The sequence below is a fragment of the Typopeltis vanoorti genome, chromosome 1 (genome assembly GCF_054136105.1).
Source record: "Typopeltis vanoorti isolate ZY-2024b chromosome 1, IOZ_Tvanoo_1.0, whole genome shotgun sequence".
Lineage (NCBI taxonomy): Eukaryota > Metazoa > Arthropoda > Arachnida > Uropygi > Thelyphonidae > Typopeltis > Typopeltis vanoorti.
The window spans coordinates 14,171,212-14,198,399 of NC_143549.1; the positions used below are offsets into that span (position 1 = coordinate 14,171,212).

General features: G+C 35.0%; 1 protein-coding gene across 3 annotated transcripts in view; it reads left to right on the top strand.

Annotated features, from left to right (window-relative positions):
• The window catches only part of LOC150109799 (transmembrane protein 170A), a 140,190-nt gene that overhangs the window by 60,259 nt on the left and 52,743 nt on the right, over positions 1-27,188 (top strand). For all 3 annotated transcript variants that reach the window (XM_090412352.1, XM_090412270.1, XM_090412426.1), the window contains one exon: positions 19,181-19,345. In XM_090412352.1, the coding sequence (XP_090268478.1) occupies positions 19,216-19,345 (130 nt within the window). In that variant the 5' untranslated portion in view covers positions 19,181-19,215. The remainder of the gene's footprint in view (positions 1-19,180; positions 19,346-27,188) is intronic.

Here is a 27,188-nt window from a genome sequence, read left to right on the forward strand (position 1 = left end):
AAAAGGGCCAGGACTGCAAAGCAAACGATTAACTTGGGGACGATTAAGAGATTTTTGTTGTGGAAGATTTAATAACCTACTGGAAGTACTATATTTCTTGCACCATATGGATGGCACAGTCATAAAATCTAAATAAATTTTTCCATTGCTCTCAGGTAGAAGGAGTATAGAATACAGAAGGCAGGAATCTAGAGTACAAAAGGAGGCACGTGTAAGATTAAGTGACGATAATATAAAAATAAACCCCCCTATTACAGAGGGCGCAGTAAAATCCAGGATAAGGATATATAAGAAAACGCATAATTTTACACTAGGTCACCAATAGTCTGTATGTCCCTATTCCCATAGCACTGGAGATAAAAATGTTTAAAATGAGCCAGGCTCTACATCATCTGAACCCAAGACCAGTGGGAATCTGTTTTGTTTACAGACATCTCTATATGCTCTTTAAAGCAGTGTTAAAGAGCATATATGTCCCTGGTTTTCTCCAGATCAGAGAAAACCAGGGACACATTATCATCCAATATCCATGAAAATGACACTTGTGATGGAGGAGGTAATGTGATGGCTTGTGTGAAGGTATCGTCTCTTTGAGTAAATGTATTGACTTGTACATGCATCTTAGCACAACCATACATGATATAACATATAGACAATCTCCTGGATCCATATGTTCATCCCTATGCAGGTGCAATAGGGAGACGTTTATCCTACTAGACATTAATGCAGATCCTCATTGAAATGTATTCTTGTGGACTTCTTTTCATATGGACTGGTGAGCCAGTCCTCCTGATCCTAATTACTCATCCTCATTGAATGAACATATTCTCATGGACCAGTATCTTTAAGAAGTGACTAGCATACATATGGACTGGTGAGCCAGATCTCCTGATTGTAATCTTATTGAGGATGTCTGGATGCTCTAGGTAATCATGCTGCTGCTCTCTCTCTCTCTCTCTCTCTCTCTCTCTCTCTCTCTCTCTCTCTCTCTCCCTCCCTCCCCCCCCTCCCTCCTTCCTTCCACAAAACCTTGAGGGACTTCAGGAGAGCTTTATAGGAGCATGGTTGTTTAAACCAGCTGAGCTTTGGACATCATTATAAACAGCATGAAACATTGTTATGAGTGCTGTGAGGAATGACCACATTCCTTATTGAGGCACTGATCTCATTTTGCCCTTGTTTCTGACCATTGTCTTCATGTACCTATTGGTTACTGAATTAAACTATTTACAATTTTTCAGATTTCTTTCACATCTCACATATCATACTGCTTTTCTCTAAGCTGCATAAATTCATCATACAGTTTTTGAGTTATCATAATTTTTCTCTTTGTTCCTTAATTTATGAAAACCAGTGTATTTGTATATTGCATCTATAAAGGAAGTTGAAAGTTTATTTTTCACTTGGTTAGAGTATAATAAATTTAGTTTAATCCTTTATCCAAGTGTGAGCAAAAAAAGTTTGTGCCTGAAAGTATCTTCAGGACTGGGGCAAGGTGGTACAACACCAGGACGACTCCTTGCAAAGGTGGAGCAAACTACTAACACTCCTATCTCAGTATCTCCCATAATGCAAAACACATCTCCTTGCAGATATGTCTAATGTTATGCATTAAGGGAAGGGCCACTACCCAGACTAGTTTTGACCTTTATTGAGGTCTCTTCAGTGGGAGCCAGGCCCAAGCTGAGATACCAGGCAGAAGCATTCGCAGGTCATCTCTACCTGTAGGAGTTGCCAAATGGTGTGCCACCCTTTTTTAATAAATTACTCTGGATTTAGAGAAAGATGTTGAAAGTTTATTTTTCACTTGGTTAGAGTATAATAAATTTAGATTAATCCTTTATCCAAGTGTGAGCAAACAAAGTTTGCGCCTGAAAGTATCTTCAGGACTGGGGCAAGGTGGTACAACACCAGGGATAAAGGATGAAACTAAACTTTTTCTATTAGTGTGAGACATGTTCGGTGGATGATAACCATTATACGGCCATTTTGGATCATTTTTTCGGTTCACCTTCCATCACTATGGCATCTACAAGTAAAAAGCTTAAATCAAGTGATTGTTGTCGGGTTTTTAATGAAAAGTTTACCAATTTGTATTTTTTTTGTGCTGATCGACAATAAGCTAGTGTGTTTAATTTGTCATGAGTCAGTGTCAGTATCAAAAGAATACAATATAAATCGACACTATGAGACAAAGCATACATCCAATTTCGATCACCTTCAAGGGCAGCTTCGTGTGGACAAAGTGAACCATCTCCAAATCGATTTAAAATGCTAGCAAGGTACGTTTAAAAGGCAGAGGAAAGAGTGTGAAGCGTGCATCAAAGTAAGTTATGTAACAGCTGAAAAAACTACTAAATAATCAAGAGCTTTCTTGAACAGTGAGTTTATGAAAGACTGTCAGGGGAAATTCTGTGTCCAAATAATAAGGAAATGTTTAAAAAACCGAGTTTGTCTGGGGTAACTGCAGCACGACATGTCGAAGAACTTGCCAATGACATTGAAGGAATTTTTAAAAAACAGTTGTCCGAATTTATGTCATATTCACTTGCTTTAGATGAGAGCACATAGATGCGAAAGATACGGCACAGCTAGCTATCTTTGTCCGTGGCATTGATCAACAATTCACTGTGACAGAAGAACTGCTAGCGCTTGTACCTATGTAGGGAACTACGAAAGGCACTGATATTCTTGAAGCCGCCAAGAAATTGCTCCAGTGTTTCGACCTCAGCTTAACCTCGAGGGTGTGATAACTAATGGTGCCTCTGCTATGGTGGGAAAGAACTAATAAGGGTTTGTTGTGCTGCTACGGAAAGAACTAGAAGGAAAAGATATCGTCCATTACCAATGTTTAATCCACCAGGAGAATTTGTGTGCAAAAACTACTGGATTTGAGAATGTCATGAAAGTTATTGTGACTGTCGTCAACATTATTAGGGCAAGAGGATTGAATCATCGTTAATTCCAAGAGTTTTTGACCCAAGAGTGCAAAGCAGATCACGGTGATGTGGTTTATTATAGTGATGTGCATTGGTTGAGCAGAGGGAAGGGGAAGCCGATTGCGGAATTCAATGATCCGAAGTGGATGACAGATTTTGAATTTGTGACCGACATCTCGTTGTATATGAATGACCTAAATATGTGGCTACAATCCAAAGATGAACTGGTGCACACTCTGGTTTGATCACATCAAAGCTTTTGTGGCCAAGCTCAAACTTTGGGAGGCACAACGTGCAAAAAAAGATAACTCATTTTCAGCTTCTCGCTGAGTCCAACTGTTCGTCTCTTGATGAATACGCTAGAAAATTAGCCGTGATGTGAAGTGAGTTTGAAGAGAGATTTAGTGATTTTCGTAACCAATAGTCTTCTTTATATTTATTTTCAATGCCATTCTGTGTCACTGTTGCTGATATGCCAGGCTCAGTACAAATGGAGCTGTTTGAACTCCAAAACAACTCTTCTTTCAGAGAAAAATTATTCAATGTGCCCTAGCTTACATTTTACAAAGACTATATTTCTGAGGACGCATTTCCTAATCTTCACCGGTATGTTTTATATGCACTTTGTTAGGAAGCACATACTTATATGAGCAGTTCTTCTCCAGAATGAAGCATGTGAAGTCCAAGACAAGAACTTGCATTATGGACCAACATCTCGAGAATACTTTGCGCATAGCGACTTCCAACATTTTCGACTTCCAACATCGACAAGCTGGTCAAGGAAAAGCATTGCCAAGTTTCCCATTAACATTGTAAAAAATGAATGTTTTCTTCATTAAGTTATCTTTTTTTCAAGTATTGATTGTATTTACTTATCATGAACCCGACTCCTACCGGTGCTCTTAAAGCTGAATCTGTTTATTTTTATAGGATTTTATGTCAGATATCAAATGCACAGCGTTCCTTGTGAATCTGGAAAGCATCTTACACTTCTAAATACCGCAGTATAGCTTAGTGGCCAGCAGGCTTCATTGGAATTTTTAATGCTGCCCGCACTGTCTGAAGCCCCTGCATTACGGTGAACAGGATTTGGTGCAATTTCTGTTGATCCTAAGGTTTTTCTTTCAAGTTCATCATAGTCTTTATAAACAATTTCAGATCTATCCCAGTTAAATGAGTGTATAGTGGATTGATGGTCATTGGGATCAGAAGAATTAGTGCATGACTGGATAAGGCCTTGACCCTGGTTCTACCACAGGTGATATCTCTGAGATGTTCTTCGATACAAAGCTCAATTGATTTTCTTTTTTTGTTTGTCCATAATATGGGGAATTACAACCACACCAAGACAGTACACATCTAAAGACTTCAAATTGTTATGATTAGGTTTTACTGGTTAAAGCCAGGATTTAAGCTTTCTCAAGGGTGTGAATAAATGAATCTTTTACTTCTTGAGGATTTTTGCAAGTTTGTTAACAATAGAACTGATATACATAATGGTGATATAACCTTTCCCCATCATTACTCTCTTCGACACATTGTGTAGGAAGATTAAACAAAAGTTTAGAAATTGACTGTTTAGGATAACTGTTCTTCTGAAAAATTGATAAAAACAGCTTTAATTCTTTGGTGATCTCTTCTTCATTGCTGATGAAAGTTTGTGCATGGGTTCCTAAAGTAGAAATAATTCCAAAGTTTTGAGGCAGATAATGATGGGACTGAGTGTGAAGATATGTATTGGTTTTGTGTAGATAGGGATTTTTAGTTTTTCAAACGAACGAGTAAGTTTTACACCAAGAAAAGGAAGTGAACTACTCTCTTAACTCCCAGTTCTGCCGTAAATTTTATCCTAGGATATTGGTTGTTAAGGTGATTCAAGAACTCTTGGAGTGAATCTGGACCATAGCTCCAAACATTGTTTATATATCTTTTCCATAGTTTGATGGTTTCAATGGAAAGGAGTTTATTGCTCTTTCTTTAAAAGCTTCTATGTAGGCTGAGTGGTTAGCATATACGCTCACCAGCCAAAAGGCTGCAGATTTGAATCCCACTGTGCGGGCATGGATGTTTGTGATTGTCTTTAAAAATACTGGTGTGGCAGTGGGTAGAGTTGATGTAGATGATGTGGTTCGTTGTAGATAGTGGATTGAGTGATGGAGACGGAGAGTTGTGGAGTGAGTGCCCTCCCTCGATGAGTCTTTGGACTCCTTGGAGGTGTGATGTAATAATAATAAGTATAATTCGCTAATACAGGTGATAGAGAGTTGCCCATGTCTAGCCCTTAATTTTGCTTGTAAATCATGTCTCCAAAAATGAAATAGCCTGGATTTATTCAGTGACCTAAGAGTGTCAAAATTTTTTTTAGATAATTTATCTTGTAAAAGAACCAATACTTCTTCGGTGAGTACATTAGTAAATAGAAAAGTAACATTAAAGATGGCTAAGATTTCATCTTTTTTGTAGATGTATGTATGTCTTTAATCAAAGAAACAAAGTGTTCAGAATTCTTAATGTAAGAGTTAGAAGAACATGTAAAAGATTTCAATAATTTTGCCAGATGTTTGGATAACTTATGAGTAAGGCAGTCGATTCCATCTGCAGTTGGTCTTATTGGGGTGTTTTCTTTGTGTATTTTTGGAACTCTATCTGATCCGATCTTCCCTTTCAGTCGTTTTGGACTGTAGGTGACTTTGTAGGCATTGCCCACAAAGTATTCCTGGTAGTTCACTCCCCCTCCCCCAATGTTATCTGGGCTTGGGACTGGCATATGGCTGGACATATTCATGACAGTAATCCATGTGGAGTGTTTTCTTTGTGTATTTTTGGAACTCTATACATGCAAGGAATGAAGAGATGCAGGGACCAGAGAGAGAGAGAGAGAGATAATCTTAATTCTGTAGAAGATTTAAAAATAGTCTTGAGGAGGTTATTAGTTGTAATTCTCATGTTGGATCATTATCACGAATAGAGCAAGTATCTGTATGTAGTAGCTCTTCCAATTTGTAATAATGTTCTTCGTATCTAGGATAATGAAAGGAAACTGTGAGCAAGAGAATGAGGAGTGGTTTCTTTGCATGGAGGGTGGTTGAACCATGGAATGCATTGCTTGATAGAGTGGTGAGAGTGAGAACGGTCAATGAGTTTAAGGAGTGTTATGATAGACTTTGTGTTTCCTAGAGGGACCTCCCACGATGAGTCTTTTGACTCCTTGAAGGCCTAAATAATAATAATAATAACATGCATTTCCTTTATCTGCAGAAAGGATTATAATATTTTCATTTTCTTTAAATTTTTTACTGCTTGGAGTTTTGCTTGGTTAATAGTGAAGATAGATTCTAATTGTATTAATTTAGTTTTCTGAGGTGGAAGGAAAGAAGCAGCTTTTTCAATTTTGGAAAAAAAATTGAGAAATAAAAGTTCTTTAGGATTACTGAGCGGAAGTTGCAAAGTGAAAACCCCTGCTGAGAATATCTGTTTTTATGTTTGTAAGATGGTAACCACACTTATTGATTATGATCTTGTTTAGAGAAAGATGATCCTTTGGTTTAAATAGCCTCTTTTGTTCCACTTTCAAAGCATTGCATTTTCTAATTAATTTGAATTTATTTCTGTTCTGGATGTTATTGACTTGAGAGGTAAGCATAATCTTAATGTGTTGCTATAAGTTTGTGGTTTGTCTTTTTTCCTGGTTGTCATTATGTACCAGAGTTGACCTGTCTGAGTGGTTAATATCAGAGATTTGGGTCTGGGATATCATTGTTCATCAAATTCCTGACATATACCCTCAAGGGGTGTACAGGATATGATAGTACTACATGAAAAACTTACATCTCTACTAACTTTCTATCTACAATTTTCCTCTAAATCAATCTGTTACCTGTCAAGATTCCAACATTATCAGATCTTATATTTCTCTCTTCTAAGGCACTTTTTACTGTATCAATCCACCTATATCTTGGTTTTCTCTTAGTCTTTTTCCTGCCAACCTGGCAGAGAACACTTATTTTGCTAATCTTTCCTCTCTCATTCTGTTTAAGTGACCATACCACCTAAGATTAGCTCTGCTAACACATTCCTGGATGCTAACAATGTCAAGTTCTTTCCTAATATCCTTGTTTTTAATATGATATTGCCATTGATGCCATCTGTTCACTCCCCTGATCTTTCTCAGGACTCTCATATTTGCGGTCTCTAATCTTTGGTCAAGTGTTTTAAGTCAACCAAAATTGAAGGAAATAGTAAGAAATGTGTTGAAGATTTTGATAAGGATAGAAATATTGGTTTAGATGATGTTAATTCTAAAACTCAATCAGCAGATTTTCTAGAGATAGAATCACTAAAGAATTACATTAGGAAAGAAGGAGAAACAACAAAGACTGATACTGTAAGGGCAAGAAAGACTATTCAAAATGTTAGAGGAGCTTGAAGTGAATAATTCTTGTAATACATCAGATAAATCATCTAGTGAAACTACAAGTATGGAAGTAATGAAAAAAAGAGTTCTGCCTAAATTCTACAACTGCAACAAAATATTATAGATGGAAAAGGTTAGATTATAAGAAAAGAAAAGGAATAAGGTATGACTCAAATGTTGTGTTAGTAGATAGTAACTTACTGAATAATCAAATTAGCAGATTTAATTGCAACTAATGTAGTCAACTTAGTAGTGTTGAAATAGCAAATGAAAGGCCTTTAATAGTCATGCAGGGTCTGATTGAGAATGTGCCTTGTGAGATTCTGTTGGATACAGGAGCACACATCTCAGTAATGCCTTGGTTACTCTATGACAAAATTAGAAGCTTAATTTCTGATGACATTGTTAATTTAAATGATCCAATCAGACTGACGGTATCTCTGAGATTGAGATCTATACATCAAAGAAAATAAATGTGTTATTCACAATTCCATGCTTTCCTTTGACGGTTTTTCAGGAGGTGATTATTCTCCCTGAAATTTCAAATCCAAATGTTCAGATAATTCTTGGCTTGGATTTCTTAAGGAAATACCAGTTTTCTTGTAACTTTTTGAAGGGCACAATTATTCTTTGTGGAGTAGAATATAACCCAAATAAGTGCTCTAATCTCACATTACAGGTCTCTAATGAATGCTCTAAGGTAGAACAGAAAAAAAATTTTTGAAAAGGAAATGACGAATACAGGTAGGAAGGAAGATTTGATAAAACTGAAAGAAGTAGGAGGTAATGCCATAAAATTGGAAAATTCAGTGGATGAAAATAGATTAATCAGTATCTTCTTTGACTCAGCATTCCAGTTGTTTCCTGATGTCTTCTCTAAGGATTTCATAGAAATGCCCTGCACAAATCCAGTCAAGCCAGTAACTAAAACAAATGAATTTTCTCCATACAAGATTGAAGAAATAGTTTAATGAATAATTTAGAAGAAACAAAAGTCTTCACTAAGCCAGTTTTAACTTCAGCCTTATCAGTTCGGGCATTATTAAATTTTTGTCCTTTCAGACATTAAGTGAGGAGTGAATTGTTTCCAGGACATTTTACTGATAAACTCTAAGGATCTATATCCAATAGAAAAACCTTATTAAAAGTTCTTTTTTCTAGACTGGATGGAGAAAGTTATCTCTGAATTATTCAAAATGTGCGTTCTTTCAAAAGGAGATTATGATCATAAGTCATAAAGTTAGTAATACAGACTTTGCCCAAATAAATTCTCAGAAGGAGATCAAACAAATCCAAGACGTCAAAATAGATGAAGTGAGTGAGACACCCAAGAAAATAATTGGGGAAAGTCCAACATGTGTTTAAGACCTATAAGACAAGAATAATTGTTAACAGGATTAGGAAAACAAATTGCCTTAATTCTAATAAGCTAGCAACTTGAGATTAAAATTAATCCTAAAGAGGGTAGTAAGTCTAATTCTAAGAATAGTGATGGTCATCTCCTGAAGGCATAGGAAAGAAAGGAGTTTTTTTTTTTTTGAGAAAGATTAAGCCTTTGTAAACTCTTTCATGATATGTAACTATGTAACAGTCGGTGGATTACCAAATAAAATTGTTGCTGCGTGTCAGAAGATTAATTACTAAGATATTATTAAATAATTCTTTAAATTCGTAGGGCAAAAAGACACTACTACTTCCAAAAATTCATGGAATATAACGACAACATTAAGCAAACATGGGCTACACTCAACGAATTAGTAACCTGAAAAAAGAAAACTTCAGCACAAGATTTTATTGCAAAAAGCTTCGGTCAGGACACAAACCAAGAGGAACTAGCAAACTCATTCAACCATGCTTTCACAAACAACATCACACAACTCAAAAAAGACAAACTACCAATGATCGACAAAAAACTACCGAAACAAAGTCAACAACAAACAATGTATTTTCCACTGATAACAAAACAGGAACTGAAAGAAGCAATCCAACTAAAACCAAAGACCGCTCCAGGAATAGACAAAATAAGACTCACAGACCTTATAACACACTTTGAACAAATAAATCCAATACTTTTGAAACTCGTGAACATAATATTCAACACAGGCATTATTCCACAACAACTAAAAACTGCAGTAATTACGCCAATATACAAAACACTGCAAAAGAAATGATACTCAGAACTACAGACCAATAGCTATACTACCAGTCATCTCAAAAATTCTAGAAAAAATAACACACACCAGACTACAGAAGTACAACATCATCTCACATAACCAATATGGCTTTCAGAAAACAAAAAGCACCATTATTTTATTAGAAGACATCGCCGACACAATAAACAAAGCTCTCGACAAAAACAAGTACGCCGTCCTTATACTGCTGGACCTAACCAAAGCATTTGACACACTTGAACATGACATACTACTCATCAAACTATACTCAATAGGTATAAGAGGAACACTGCATACATGGTTCAAGAACTACCTCTCAAACAGAACACAAGTAACAAAAATAGGTACATGTCACAGTCAGAGTATACAAATAAAACACGGTGTACCTCAAGGTGCCATATTATCACTCACTCTATTCAACATATCGTTAACAATGTTCATAACATATCCATAAGAAGTCAAATATTTCAATACGCAGATGACACTGTACTACTAGCAATCCACACAGACATTAACACAGCTCTCTGCAAAGCACAACAAGACCTAAACGAAATCACAACATACTTCCACCAAAACGCAGTTCTAATCAACTGCACCAAAACACAGATGTTGATAATACACAACCCTGCATCACTATCGATACATTATCACACATACCGCTGCATTAACAACAAAAATACCTGCCAATGTTCTGAAATGAAACCTGTAACACATGCAAAATATCTCGGTCTCTATATAGATTCCCACCTTAAATGGACAAAATATATAGAATACCTACACACACCAAACTCCGGATCATTGCAACAAAACTCTTCCAAGTTAAAGACATTATGCCACCCAACATAAAAAAACTCCTATATCACGGTATCTGCGAATCCCTACTCAGATACGGAATAACAGTCTATGCAAATACATCAAACAGCCACCTAACAAAATTAGAAACACTACACAGAAAAATCGTGTCAACAGTGATCTGGACACCTTACATGCAACAACCAATATCCGACAAGCAAATGGCGATACACAGAATTCCGAGCATTAAAAACCTGAAACACTACATGATATTAACAAGGAATTACTTCAACATGACCTATCGAAACAATAGACACACATATCGTATAACACGACCTACAACAACTCTCTACATCCCCACACCCTTCAACAACTCATACAGTTCTTTTGTGAGATCACATCAGATACCCACGTAACTCAACAACCTACCAAGAAAGTTAAAACACGTAGATAACTACAGAACATTAAAAAACGAACTCTGGAAAATATACCAACAAAGTTAAGAAACAATTAACACTAATATACACATCACAAATCACTAGCATCCGATGCCTACATCCCATACATAAACAGTAGCAACAACACAAATAGTGAAGGCTAAATCCCACTCTCTTCATAAAAGCTAACCCAAGCTTCGTAGTAGGTGGGATTAACTTGCCTCACTCATCTACAAGTAATCCTTATAAGCAAATGCAGAAAATTGTATGTATAATCAATCTTTCTCAAACTTTAAAAAAATAAAAATGAATAAAAAATTATACAAAAAATTCTGTATAATCTCCATTGTTAATATTAGAAGAATATGTGTTGTAAATACATAATATAAAGGCAAAAAAGTATTATTAAAAATTTTTAATTGAAATTCAATGTAGGAATTGCAGCACTTAGTGCTGAACTCTGTAAAATTATAAGGTGCAATGTCACACAAGATGTTTATTGTATGTATAAATATTTTAGCAATAAAAAAAAAAAAAAAGATAATTATTTCATTGATGGTTGCATAAAATAAGAGTCTCCTGAGCTTTTGGGAGAGAGAGAGAGTCATTTCGATTTAAATTTGGCCGATGTAAGAAGGCTTCACAACTTTCTTTAAAAAGGTGTTCATATTTAAACCTGCATCTGTGGAGAAGACAAGTTTTATCCCACTGGATATTATGATTAGTGTCAATGCTATGTTGTGCTAGACCAGACTTATGAGGTTTCATGTATTCAATATAACATTGATGTTCCTTCATTCTTTTTTCCACAGAACGGCCTGTTTGTCCATAATATGACAAAGTACATTCACATGGTATCTGGCAAACACCAGCCAATGATAGAGGTGACAGTTTGTCTTTTGTAGATGACAACAAGTGAGAAATTTTGTTGATAGGAAAATATGTGGGAATAAGATGATACTTCTTCAAAATTCTGCCTATAGGTTCTGAGATGCCTGAAATGTAAGGGATTGGAACTCTGTGGTCTATAAAAAAAGTTAATAGAATCTAATGGAACATATGAGTCAATTATCTGTTGGATTTGATTAGAGTTGTAACCATTAGATTCTATTAACTTTTTTTATAGTGAAAAGTTCATGTTGTAAGCTTGATGGAGAGGTGCACACTTTGTGCTCTGTTAATTAAAGATTTGATAATGCCAATTTTTTGAGAGGTGTGATGAGCAGACTTTTGATGAATGTATCTGCCAGTAAAAGTAGGTTTTTGATAGACACTTGTAGACAAAGTACCAGAGGATGTGCGTGTAAGGCGGATGTCCAAGAATGGTGAACTGAATGCATGGGTGAAGGCTATTTATCTGTTGTAGAAATGTGGTAAGTTCCTCTTCAGCATGTGGCCAAATAGCAAAAACATCATCGACATAACGAAACCAAAGAGAGGGTTGGGGATGAATGGATGAGAACAAGGTATCTTCCAGATGTTTCAAAAAATAGTTTGCCAAAGGTGGAGACAGAGGGGTACCCATGGCAGTACCTTCAAATTGTTTGTAGATTTTGTTTTTCCAGCTGAAATAACCTGAATATATAACAAATTCAAAAATTTTTGCAATATCCAGAATTATCGTCATATAGTAAGTTGACCGTGTCAGCTAATGGAATATTGGTAAAAAGGGAAAACAATATCAAAACTGACTAGTAAGTCAGACTCTTTGATTCGAACATCCTTGATTTTTTTCAAGAAAATGTGTTGAATTTTTGATGAAAGATCTAGAATGTCCAGTAAGGGCAGTTAATGATCATGACAAAAATTTAGCAATTCGATAAGTGGGAGAGTCAGTACAATTCACAATGGGTCTTACTGGATAACCTTCTTTATGGATATTTGGGAGGCCATATAAGTGAGGAGTTCTTCCAAAATGAGTGTGCAGTTTATCCACGAAGTTTTGATCCCAACTGATAACATCATCAAGCAAATTATTTAATTGTTTAATTTGTGAATTTGTAGGATTATGATTGTAGGTCTTATTTTATGCAACCATCAATGAAATAATTATCTTTAAAGAATTATTTAATAATATTTTAGTAGTTAATCTTCTGACACGTGGCATCAATTTTATTTGATGATCCACCAAATGTTCTGTACTTTGTATTCCATTCCTGTTTGTTCTACACTGAGGGTGTACTGTTACTTTCAGTACGAAATCTTTGTACCTTTATTTAATTAAAGTTATTACTGTGGTCTATACATGTTCCATTATTAATTTGCTTTTACAGGTTATTCTAAGGAGACTTCACATAAAGAAATGTCATATTTTGTCTGTAATAATCTTGGATTTGTAATAATTTAACCATGAGCCTTTGTTAAATAATGTGGTGCATTATGTCATGCTGTTAACTCATGTCCATATGTTGCAGTTTCAAAAGACATGCAAGTTATGACATCATTATGGTCGAATGTCAACACATGACCATATATGGAAGTTTCGAGAGAGATGCACACATGCGTCTCTCTCGAATATCTTACAGTATTCGTCTGGGCCTATATAAGGCGATACATCGAGAAGGACTTTGTCTTAGGGCTTTCTTCTTCTCTCTCCTGGGTCTGCTGCCACGTGAGGTCTATTATCAGTAATCGAAAGAGAAGCATCATAGATTTCTGAGTCTTCTATGTGGGTCTGCTGAAAAGTGATCCAATGTTGGGAATTGAAAGGAAAGAACTGGACATTGCTGCCATGTTAAGGGCCCTACAGAGCATGGAATTCAGTGACTTCAACAAAGAAGAAATTGGTGGGAAATCAAGAACGAGCCAACAGAAGGACAAAAGGGAGCACTTGTGAACAAAAGATCACGTAAAAGGCAGTCCTGAATGAAAATTGTAAGTACTTATCATCATCATCAAATTCCTGATATATACCCTCAAAGGATGTACAGGATATGATAGTACTCCATGAAAAATTTACATCATTACTAACTTCCTATCTACGATTTTCCTAAAAATCAGTCTAATATTATCAGGTCTTATATTTCTGTCTTGTAAGGCACTTTTTACTGTATCAATCCACCTATATCTTGGTCTTCCTCTGGGTCTTTTTCCTGCCAACCTGCCAGAGAACACTTATTTTGCTAATTGTTCCTGTCCCATTCTGTTTAAGTGACCATACCACCTGAGATTAGCTCTTCTAATGCATTCCTGGATGCTGACAATATCAAGTTCTTTCCTAATATCCTCATTTTTAATATGATATTGCCATTCATGCCATCTGTTCACACCTCTAATCTTTCTCAAGACTCTCATATCTGCGGACTCTAGTCTTTGGTCAAGTGTTTTACCCAGCTCTCAGATCCATAAGTTAAAATTGGTTTAAACTATATACAGCTAATTTAATGTTTTGGCTATTTTCTCTCTTATTCCATATAAATTTATTCAGTTGACTTCCCACCATCCCAGCTTTGTTGATTCTGTTGTCTATTTCCATATTTAACTTACCATCTTCACTAAAAATCATTCCTAAGTAGCTGAAATGTTTTACTTGTTCTATAAGTTCCCCATTCATAATGCAATTGATATTTTCAATATTTCTGCTTATTTTCATTGTCTTTTTAATAATGACCTTCATACCATGTCTATTACAACAGTTATTCAATTTAGTCAGGGCATCTTGCAGACTTTTAGCAGATTTATTTAGAAGTATAACATCATCCACATAAAGCAAAGAGCTGAAAATAACATCTCCAATTTTAGATATCAGATTTAATATCGCTTTCCTTCATAATGTGATCCATATAAATAATAACAGAGGGGGGCAGTGTACATCTTTGTCTGACACCAGAATTAACATTAAACCATCTTCCTGTACTTCCTTCAATTCTAACTACTGACTTACAACTCAAATAAAGACAAAGTATTGCTTGATATAATGCCCCATTAACACCATATAACTGTAGCATTTGGAATAGCTTCTCTCTTGGCACCTTGTCATATGCCTTTTCCAGACCTACAAAACTTAAATACAGTCTTTGTTATATTCCCATGATTTCTGAACTATTTGTCGTAAATTGAAAATCTGATCCTGGCAGCCTCTATTTGGCCTGAATCCAGCTTGTTCTTCACCAAGCTTCTCTTCAATATCCTTATCAACCGTTTCTCCAATATACTTGCATATATCTTATCAGGAACACTCAGTAATGAAATGCCTCTGTAATTCTCACATCCAGTTTTATTTCCCTTTTTATATATGGGTACTATGAGAGCTCTACTCCAGTCAACTGAAATTTGTCCCTATGTCCAGCCCTTCTGAACAACTATGCAGTGCAGCCACTGTATGACTTGTTGCCAAAAGGTGTCTCACCTTATTACTAAATTACTCTGGATTTAGAGAAAGATGTTGGAAGTTTTTTCCCCACTTGGTTAGACTATAATAAATTTAGTTTAATCATTTATCCAAGTGTAAGCAAACAAAGTTTGTGCCTGAAGTATCTTCAGGACTGAGGCAACTCGTGGTAAAGATGGACTAAGCTTTCATCACTTGTCTTAGTATCTCCCATAATGCAAACACATCTCCTTGCAGACATGTATAATGCTATGCATTAAGGGAAGGGCCACTACCCAGACCGTTTTCGACCTTTATTGAGGTCTCTTTAGTGGGAGCCAGACCCAGAGGTGGTGATACTAAGGTGGGAGTAATGGAGAGAAGTCATATTTACCTACACGAGTTGCCAAAAGCTGTCTCAACCTTATTATTAAATTACTCTGGATTTAGAGAAAGTTGTTGGAAGTTTTTCCCACTTGGTTAGACTATAATAAATTTACTTTAATCATTTATCCAAGTATAAACAAACAAAGTTTGTGGCTGAAGTATCTTCAGGAATGAAGCAACTCGTGATAAAGGTGGACTAAGCCCTCATCACTTGTCTTAGTATCTCCCAGAATGCAAACACATCTCCTTGTGGACATGTATAATGCTATGCATTATGGGAAGGGCCACTACCGAGACTGGTTTTGACCTTAATTGAGGTCTCGTCAATATGAGCCAGACCCAGAGGTAGTGATACTTAGGTGGACGTAATGTAGAGGTGATATTTACCTATACGAGTAAATTTATTATAGTCTAACCAAGTGGAAAATAATTTCTAACATCTTTCTGTAAATCCAGAGTAATTTAATAATAAGGTGAGTTACCTTTTGGCAACTCGTATAGGTAAATATGACTTCTCCGTTACTTCCACCTTAGTATCACCAGCTCTAGTTCTGGCTCCCACTAACAAGACCTCAATAAAGGTTGAAACCGGTCTGAGTAGTGGCCCTTAATGCATAGCATTATACATGTCCACAAGGAGATGTGTTTGCATTATGGGAGACACTAAGACAAGTGATGTCTTAGTCCACCTTTATCACGAGTTGCCTATGTCCTGAAGATACTTCAAGCACAAACTTTGTTTGTTGACAACACTTGGATAAAGGATTAAAGTAAATTTATTATAGTCTAACCAAGTGGGAAAAAACATCCAACATCTTTCTCTAAATCCAGAGTAATTTAATAATAAGGTGAGACACCTTTTGGCAACTCGTGTAGGTAAATATGACTTCTCCATTACTTCCACCTTTGTATCACCACCTGGATCTGGCTCCCACTGACGAGACCTCAATAAAGATTGAAACTGGTCTGGGTAGTGGCCTTTCCCTTAATACAGTGTTTCTCAACATGGGGGTGTATGCCCCACAAGGGGGTAATTTGAAGATTTTTGGGGGGAAATTAGAAAATGTACATGTGCGGTTAGCCTAGTGGCTGTGCGCTTTGCAACCATATGCTTGGGGAAGGAGTGTCCTAGGTTCGATTCCCGTCAGTGACGTGAGGAGCTGAAGGATCTTCATCAGCCATAGCCAACTTTGCCAGTCTTGGGCATGGACAGTACGGTTTTTTCCCCAGTTTATCCTGGGGTTTTTCATCCCACAAAGCAGGCAAACTGGCCTTGAGAACTCAACACTATGGACATAGGATACAATGGGGCGTAGGGCTGACCACCTTATCCTGTGAACAGTTTGAGGTCCTATGATTAAAAAATCCTTGACACCGCAAGGTAAAAGGAAGATGAGAATAGATGATGAGATATTATACTTTTTCAGAATTTGGCTGACTATTATGTTAGGGGGGGGGGCATCAAAATCTTTGAGACGTTGAGGTTAGGCATGATCCAAAAAAGGTTGAGAAACACTGCCTTAATGCATAGCATTATACATGTCTGCAAGGAGATGTGTTTGTATTATAGGAGATACTAAGACAAGTGATGAGAACTTGGTCCACCTTTACCATGAGTTGCCTCAGTCCTGAAGATACTTCAGGCACAAACTTTGTTTGCTTACACTTGGATAAATGATTAAACTAAATTTATTATAGTCTAACCAAGTGGGAAAAAACTTCCAACATCTTTCTCTAAATCCAGAGTAATTTAGTAATAAGGTGAGACACCTTTTGGCAACAAGTCATACAGTGGCTGCACTGCATAGTTGTTCAGAAGGCCTGGACAGAGGGACGAATTCCAGATGATTGGAGTAGAGCTCTCATAGTACCCATATATAAAAAGGGAAAAAAACTGGATATGACAGAGGCATATCATTACTGAGTGTTCTTGGTAAGATATATACAAGTATACTTGAGAAACAGTTGAAAGGGTTTGTGGAAGAGAAGCTTGGCGAAGAACAAGCTGGATTCAGGCCTAATAGAGGCTGTCAGGATCAGATTTTCACATTTGCGACTGATAGTTGGGAAATCATGGGAATATAACAAAGATCTGTATTTAAGTTTTGTAGATCTGGAAAAGGCATATGACATGGTGATAAGAGAGAAGCTATTCAAAACGCTACAGTTATATGGTGTTAATGGGGCATTATATCAAGCAATACTTAGTCTTTATTTGAGTTGTAAGGCAGCAGGTAGAATTGAAGGAAATACAGGAAGATGATTTAATGTTAAATCTGGTGTCATACAAGGATGTACATTATCCCCTCTCTTATTCATTATTTATATGGATCACATTATGAAGGAAAAATGGTATTAAACCTGATATCAAAATTGGAGTGTTAATCTCAGCTCTTTGCTTTATGCGGATGATGTTATACTTCTAAATAAATCGCTACAAGTCTCTCAAGATTCCCTGACTAAATTGAATAACTGTTGTAATAGATATGGTGTGAAGGTCAGCAATAAAAAGACAAAGACAATGAAAATAGGCAGAAACATTGAAAATATCAACTGCATTGTGAATGGAGAACCTATAGAACAAGTGAAACATTACTTAGGCACGATTTTTAGTGAAGATGGTAAGTTAAATATGGATATAGACAACAGAATCAACAAAGCTGGTATGGTAGGAAGTCAACTGAATAAATTTATATGGAATAAGAGAGAAATTAGTCAGAATGCTAAATTAGCTGTACACAAGACATTGTTTAAACCAGTTTTAACTTATGGATCTGAGAGCTGGGTTAGAATTAAAATACTTGACCAAAGACTAGAGGCTGCAGATATGAGAGTCCTGAGAAAGATTAGGGGCATGAACAGATGGCATCAGTGGCAATATCATATTAGAAACGAGGATATTAGGAAAGAACGTGATATTGTCAGCATCCAGGAATGCATTAGCAGAACTAATCACAGGTGGTATGGTCACTTAAGCAGAATGGGAGTAGAAAGAATTAGCAAAACATGTGTTCTCTGCCAGGTTGGCAGGAAAAAGAACCCAGAGGAAGACCAAGATATAGGTGGATTGATAAGTAAGAAGTGCCTTAGAAGACAGAAATATGAGACCTGATAATATTGGAGTCTTGACATTTAACAGACTGATTTGGAGGAAAATTGTAGATAGGAAGTTGTAAATTTTTTCATGTAGTACTATCATATCCTGTAAACCCCATTGAGGGTAAATATCAGCAATTTGATGATGACGATGAAGTTTTGGCAACTCATATAGGTAAATATGACATTTCCGTTACTTCCACCTTAGTATCACCACCTCTGGGTCTGGCTCCCACTGACGAGACCTCAATAAAAGTCGAAACTCCTTAATTCCCTTAATGCATAGCATTATACATGTCTGCAAGGAGATGTACTTTTCATTATGGGAGATAATACGACGTGATGAGAGCTTAGTCTACCTTTACCAAAAGTGTGCCTCAGTCCTGAAGGTACTTCAGGCACAAACTTTGTTTGCTTACACTTGGATAAAGGATTAAACTCAATTTATTATAGTCTAACCAAGGGGGAAAACTTTCCAACAAGTATAATAAAAAAGTTAATAATCATTAAATGTATAAGCTTCTGTTTTGTATACTTGCATGTGAAATCGATGAAAACAAACATTTTTTGTATACTCTAATGTTTACAAATAAAATTGCACTGAAAAATATGTAACTAAGCACATTGTTTTTCAGGTGTGTTTATGCATAATGCTTAATTGTATGTTACTATGACAAGGTGGTCTGGAGACCCGGCTTATATTATGGCAGCAGCATCAGAAGATTTTCAGTCTGCAGAACTGGATTCTATCATCAATGTTATTGGATTGACACCAAGTGATCCTTTGGATACATTTGCAGGTACAACACACAATTCTACATAATGATGCAGTTAGATCTCACTATAGTAAACACTTTTATAGTGAATTCACTTTTTGGCCAATGTTTATAGCATGAGTATTCTTCTAATAGAAGTTAGAGGTAGGCTTACTTAGCAGACTGTTCTTTTGATGATCCTTACAAGTTCACTATAGTGAAAATTGATTGTATTATCATGGATTTGTGGGGGAGGGGGAAAAAAGGATAAATAATACAACTAATGTTCATGATGAAATATGAGGAGTAAGAGAATGTACATTAGTATGTTAGGCATAAAAAATTTAATTGCGGAGTAGTTTAGTATGTTAAGCAAATTCGCGGTGTTATATTCTTCTGGCATTTTGAATTCACAAAACTTAATAAAATACTAATATATTTAAGAATTGTGGACAAAGTAAAACTTTGTACAGCACTTTTAATGCTTTATGCAATACTTTTAAGCAGAGCCGGGCCTAGAGGTATTTTCACCCGAGGCAGGAGGATAAATTTTCGCCCCTATGTATATAGTTTTTATTTCTAATAAGTATTAAATAAAAATAAATAAATAAATGATTTTGGGAACAAAATAAATTTATTAATTATTAAATGAAAAAAGTCACAGAATGCAGTAATAGTACAATAGTAGTAGGAACGTAAAATTACACATATTAAAAATAAAATCACACCAACCTTAACAAAAGAAAAACAAAATAAGTATTATGCATGAGATGAATTAGAATATTACAAATTTTTCAGTAATTTAATTTAATAATAGAGACAAAATAATATTAATAATACTTATATAAATAAATGCCCAATATAAAATCTTTTTTAAAAGTTTTACTTTTCTTGCTTTTAGTGAAGCCAATTCATCAATCATTTTATCAAAATTAATTTGTTTTGTAAATTCCTATTCGATTGATAAAATTGCCATATTTGACAATCTTAAATATGTTTTGATAATTTTTAGTTTATTGAAGCCTCTTTCACCAGAAGCTACAGTAACAGGTAGTGTTAGGACTATTCTCAGTGCAACTTCTAAATTTGGATAGAACTGAGAATAGTCCTAACCGCTACCTGTTTTTTCTTTTATCGCTATAAAATCTATAAAGCTTTCTTCAATCGCAATAGAATCGTTCCTAATAACTACATATCGAATAATTTGGCACATTTGTTCATGATGCGATACATCAGGTGTACAGTCAAATATCAAGGAAAAGTATTTCGATTCTTTAATTCTAGAAAGAATTTCAGTTCGAACATGGTTCCCTAAGAGTAAAAGAAATTCATCTTGAATCTTATTAGATAAGTATGAAACAGACCCCTTCTTATGATTAGCAACATGTTCTGTGATGGTTATATTGTATCGGCTTATTAATTCAATCAAGTTTAGAAATATTCTAAACTTGATTAAATTGAAAGATGGCAAAATATTTTACGCGTTGTGTTGGATGTAATTTCATTATTTGGATTACCAATAATTTCTTGCATACTGCTAAGAGCTAAATTATTCTTTGCAAATAATGAAATTACAACCAACACAATGCATAAAATATTTTGCCATCTTTCTGTCTCTGTATTGCTTTTTGCAGCAAATCGTCTATAAAACCACCAGCTTTAAATTTCTTTTCAAAGCATTTCCAATGGAGATATGCGTCGCGATGAAATACAGAATTTTCATGATCGGAAAGTCGATTTAAATTTTTCCAATCTTTAAATCCTCTGCTTTGATTGCAGATGGCAGAATTTGTTTTACCTCCTTTACCAAAAAGGATACATGGAAAACAAAATATCGAAGTAGATATTTTTGAAAAAATGAGCCAATTACGATGGACTTACTCTCCATTAGAACATTTTTTAAAAAACCATTCCTTTGAAAATCTCCTGCCATCCTCTGAAGCAGATTCCCTAAAATCTATGTCTTCTCCTTGTTCTGGTCCATGTTCAATTAGAACACTTCTGATTTTATCCGTAATAGGCGGCCATGAAGGAGGATCATTGAAATTAATAGAATTAAATACCTCTTTTTCTTGTTCTGTCGAATTTTCTCATATTTCAATTTCTTCTTCTTCTTCAACTTCCCTTCCTTTTTCTTGATCTTCAATGGTAGTGTTTTCTTCAAATTCAATTGTCTTTTCTTGAGCCTCCACCGGTATTGTCTCGAGTGAACTGCTTGTATTTGAAGTACTCGGTTTTTCTAGCCAATTTTGCAACTGTATTACACTATGTTGATTTGTTTCATTTCTCAATTTTCTTCTTTTCCTGTATTCAGCACCACCATGGACCCCTAGCTGGATCTATCCTCTCCTCCTACTTTGAGGAAGATCCACTTACTTTAATCTTTCCTATAAGGCCTTATCAGCCAACTCTTCTTACTTTATGACCCTTATGCTATTAGAGTACTCGAGGGCCATGGGGTCTTTTCATTTCTGGCCTTACAACTATGCCCTCTCTATAAACTTTACTATATTTCTTCTATAATCTACTCTTTCCCCTTCAATATACCATATTCCTCCTATGGGTTTAAATTCGGAAGAAGGCTAGTTCAGAAGCCTTAAGGTAGCAGCCCTACCACTGAACTATTCCATCGTCAGGCTAGTCCCCTGACATGGAGAACATAATCCTACTTGTAAGCTGACAGAAAAAGATAATCGGATTGAATCTATGGGAAACGACCCTGGAATGGAAAAGGGAAAACGAAAATGGAAACGACAAAATATAATACACATATGTAATACACAATCTGGAATGTAAGAGGAATAGCATATAAAGAAATAGAATTAGACCAGATATTAAATGAAAGAAATTTTAAAATAGCAGTAATCACTGAGACAAAAAAGAAATTAAAAGGAACTATGAGAACTGAAAATTTAAATACAGTGGAGTCGACAGAGACCAAAGAGCACAAGCAGGAGTCATGATTTGGATTCATAACTCCTTTTCATAACAGTTAAAACATTATAAATTATGGAATGAAAGAATAATAGAAGCTAGAATAAAAATAGATAGATAGAGGCTATTTAACAATAATTGGTTTATATGCCCCAGAAGAAGGAAGAGAACAGGATAATATTGATTTTTATAATCAGCTACAAAACATATATAATAAAATAAATAAAAATGATTACATAATTTTAGCAGGAGACTTAAATGCAAGAATTGGAAACATGAAAATTAATAATAATATAGGAATACATGGAGAACACACTCTAAACAGAAATGGTAAAAAATTGATTCACTTTGTAATTTATAATAACCTAAAAATAATGAATTCCTTCTGTAAACATAAAGACATACATACATATACTTGGGCAGCAAGAGGATGGAAATCAATATTAGATTACTTCATATTAAATGAAAGGACATCAAAATTTTCACTAGATGTTAGAGTTCACAGAGGATATGAAATAAGCAGTGACCACTTGTTAAAATAAAATTAAGATTACCACCTAAATGGCTACAAGTAACAAGAACAGAAAGAAAAATTGAAACATTTGTTTATAAAACTAGACTATTGAATGACACAAATGTACAATGGCTATATGAACAAAGAATTAACCAGTATCTAGATAAAATAAAACAAAATGAAGAAATAGAATGGCTTAATATAAAAACAATACTAAATGCAGCAGCAAATGAAAGCTTAGGAAAGACCAAAAAATTCAATAAAAGAAAAAAACTGAAGATCTGGGATGATACAATCAAAGAAATAATCAAAAAGAAAAAAGAAGCCTATCACAAATTGTTAAGCAGTAAAAGATTAGAAGATGAAATAGAATATAAAAGAATAAGAGCCATAGCTAAAAGAGAAGTCTGAAGAAGACATAGAGAATCATGGAATAAATTTGTTTCTAATTTAGAACATGATTCATATAAAATAAGATCCAATGTATATAAGATTTTGAAACACCTAAATGCAGATACCAAAGAAAACATAAAATTAAACACTGAATTGAAATTAGAAGAATTTCTAAATTACTACACAGAACTGTGGACAGACAAATATTTTAAAAAAGACAACTGGCAAAAAATTAATGAAAATGAAAAGGAAATAACTGAAGAAGAATTAGAAATCAGTCTGAAAGAAACAAGAAACGGAAAATCATCTGGAGAAGATAAGCTAGGTTCAGAACTATATAAATACGCAGGAACAAGATTCAAAGAAAGACTCTTATTATTTTTAAATAAAATTTACTCAACTGGTATCCACTCAATAGAATGGAAAAAAGCAATTGTGATTCCTGTCTTTAAGAAAGGTAATAGAGATGACCCTAAAAACTATAGAGGTATCACTATACTAAATTCCTGTTACAAAATATATAGCAGAATCTTAAATAACAAACTAATGAAATATTCCAAAAACTTTATTCTAGAGGTACAGAATGGATTTAGAAAAGGACGATCATGTATAGACCCAGACTTTTGCCTAAAATTAATAATAGAGAAAAGAAGAGAATATAATTTAGAAACACATATTGCATTTATTGACTTTGAAAAAGCATTTGACAAAGTTAAAAGAAACATATTATTTAACATATTAAAAGAAAGACAAATACCAAGTAATATCCTAAAAGCTATCACAAGTATATAAGAAAATAATCAAATACAAATAAGATTAAATGACGAGCTATCATATACAAGAGAGATAAACCAAGGGGTCCGACAGGGATGTCCCCTCTCAGTAACTCTTTTTAATATCTACTTAAATTAATAATAAAATGGAGTAAAAATTTACATCAAGGAATTAAATTTTCACCTACAGTTAACTTAAACACTCTCCTCTTTGCAGACGACCAAATAATAATTACAAATTCTAAAGATAACTTACAGAAAGCTATTTTAAATCTAAATGAAATATCCAAAGATTATGGTATGATAATATCAACGGAAAAATCAAAAACTATGGCCTTTAAAGGACAAGATCCAGCAAGAACTAAAATAGTAATAGATAACAAGATCTTAGAACAGGCGACTTCGTTTAACTACCTAGGATGTATGATCACATATGAAAATGAAAAAGATATAAACATAAAAATTGCAAAATATTTTAAAATAACAGGTGTAATTAACTCTATATTTAAACCAAACCTAGTTGAAAAACAAACCAGGCTAAAAGTATACAATACATTGGCCTTACCAGTCTTAATGTATGGAAGCGAAATCTGGACAATAAAACAAAAAGACAAACAGAGATTAACAACAGCAGAAATGAAGTTTATGAGAAAAACTGCAAATATACCCTATTTGATCACAAAAGAAACGAAGATATTATGAAAGAATTAAACCAAGAACCAGTAATAGAAAAAATTAAAAAATATAAACATAAATGGATAGAACATGTTCAAAGAATGAAAACAGAAAGATTACCAAAACAAGCCATTAGGAAAAAGAAAACGAGGACATCCTCTTAAACAATTCAACGATGACTTCTAAGGCTGGAACAGGCCATGCTAGGCCTAAATCCTTGATACGTATGATGATGATGATGAGCACCACCACCGGGTTTTCTTGACGCCATTAGTTCATCTGAAAAAGAAAAATTATATAAGTAGGTATTCAAAAATCCAGCAACCTCCAGACCTGAAGGGTGCCAGATTTTAGATGGTTATGTATGCTGTATATTTTTAACAGAAAATGACTACCTGTACAGTCCTTTAAAGAAAGAAAATTAAACACTAAATGAAATTTTAATGTTCACCAACTAAATATAACAGTTCTACAGAATTTTAGTTCAACTGAATAAAATAGTTCCTCAGAATTTTAATTAATAAAATGTTGATGGTTTTGACAGCACATCTGGTTGACTTGAAGTTAATAGCAGTGGATTATCAAGTGTCGACACCACTGCTGCTTCTTCCTGCTTCCTAGCTATTTTCTTGATTATATCGTGAAGTGTCTGCTGCTTCATGTATTTGGGTCTTTCTCTAATAAGTTTATCTTGGAGCAAGTAAACATTCATGATTTCTTGTTTACTTACAAAACTTCGTTGCTCTAGTCCAGCCAGCAGTTCAGTTGTCATCGTAATTAACCTGTCAATAGAGATTCTTTCTCTCACATCTTCCTCATTTTCGTCACTGCTTTCATCTTCATCACTACCTGTAGAGCCATTTCTTTCCAGACTTTTAACCATATCTACAATTTCAAAATCAGTGTAATGATGAACTGTAGGCACATTATCATCGACATTCATCCATTCTGTTAAAACATCTTCATTTATCCTTGATGAAAGCTTCTTGGAATCAGGATTAGTTACATCTTTAACATAAGGAAGAAGTTCCTGTATAAGCTGCTTTTCTTTGAGAACCCTAAACCCTGCAATATTATTTTCAGTGTCTTCGTTAGAATGAGAAGTAAACATTAAACTTGGCCACAATTTATGCCATCCATTTTTCACTGTTGATGTTTTCATAGGCTGCCATGCATTGGCAACACAGTACACCGCTTCCTTAATGTTGAATTCTTTTATGAACTGCTGTACTAACTGAACGCATTAGCCTCCTCATTAACAGGGATCGATACTTACACTTCATAGAACGTATAATACCATTGTCCTGTGATTGAATTAGTGATGTGCAGTTGGGTGGGAGGTAGACAACATAAACATTATCTTTCACTAGAAGATTGGCTTTTGGATGTGCCGAACAATTGTCAAAAATGAGAAGTATCTTGCAATTAGGGTCTAATCCAACTGAGTTACAGTAAGCCCTAGCCTCAGGAATAAAACAGTTTTGAAACCAATCCAATGTAATATCAGTGGTAACCCACTCCTTCTTGTTGGCACGGTAATGGACAGGAAACTGTGTCATACTCTTGAAGGCCGTCGGATGTAAACTTTTTCCAATAATGAGCAACTTACATCTATGGGTACCTGCCGCACATTATGGTGACGCGATCCTTCGAAGCTTTAAATCCCGATGGCGATTCTGCATCCTCAGTTGTTAGAGTTCTTTTTGGCGTACATCTCCAAAACAAGGCAGTCTCGTCAGCATTGTACACTTGTTCAGGACTTAAATGTTCATCACTAACTAACTTTGCAAAATCATCCACATATGCACTAGTCGCATATTTGTCTGCTGAATGTTTTTCCCCACACACCGCACAAAACTATAAGCCATGTTGCGACTTGAAACAATGCAGCCAACCTTCTGAATATTCACACTTGTGTTGCAATCCCAGCTCTTCATGAAACATTTTGGCTTGTTCCTTTAATAAATTACTAGAAATTTCCACACCTTCACTTACATGAAAATTAAACCAGGTTATGAGAACTTGGTGCAGTTACGAACTTTTTCCCTCCGTCATCGACTTCCTTACAAACATTTGCTTTTTTGATACACTGTCAGAAAAGAACTTTAACAGTTTTTTTTCTGTTTTTTAATATCATACACTGTTGAAGAGCCAATGTCATATGTTTCACAAATGGTTTGCACAGACATGTCATTATCAAGTTTTTAGCACTTCCACTCTCTCTGCGATTGACAACACATGATGTTTACTTTTTACGCCACCTCTTTTCTGAATCCATAATGGGGCTATACAGCAGCAAATAAATGATAAAACGAGAAGGAATAAGCAGGTTATCGCAATGCTTATCGACTACAGCGCATAAACATAACATAAACAGAAAACAGTGGCACACCAACGTGGTAAATTTGAAAATGTGTGCTCCGAAATCCATGCCGGAGATATGAAGTAACCGGATTATCGATGGCCGGAATTTTGAATGCCTACCTGTAATTGAAATGTAATCACTTTTGATTACATTACAAATAAAAATGGAAAATAATATTGCAGTCGTAATATAATGTATTTAAGTTAAGGGATATTGTATCCCATATTGTCTCTT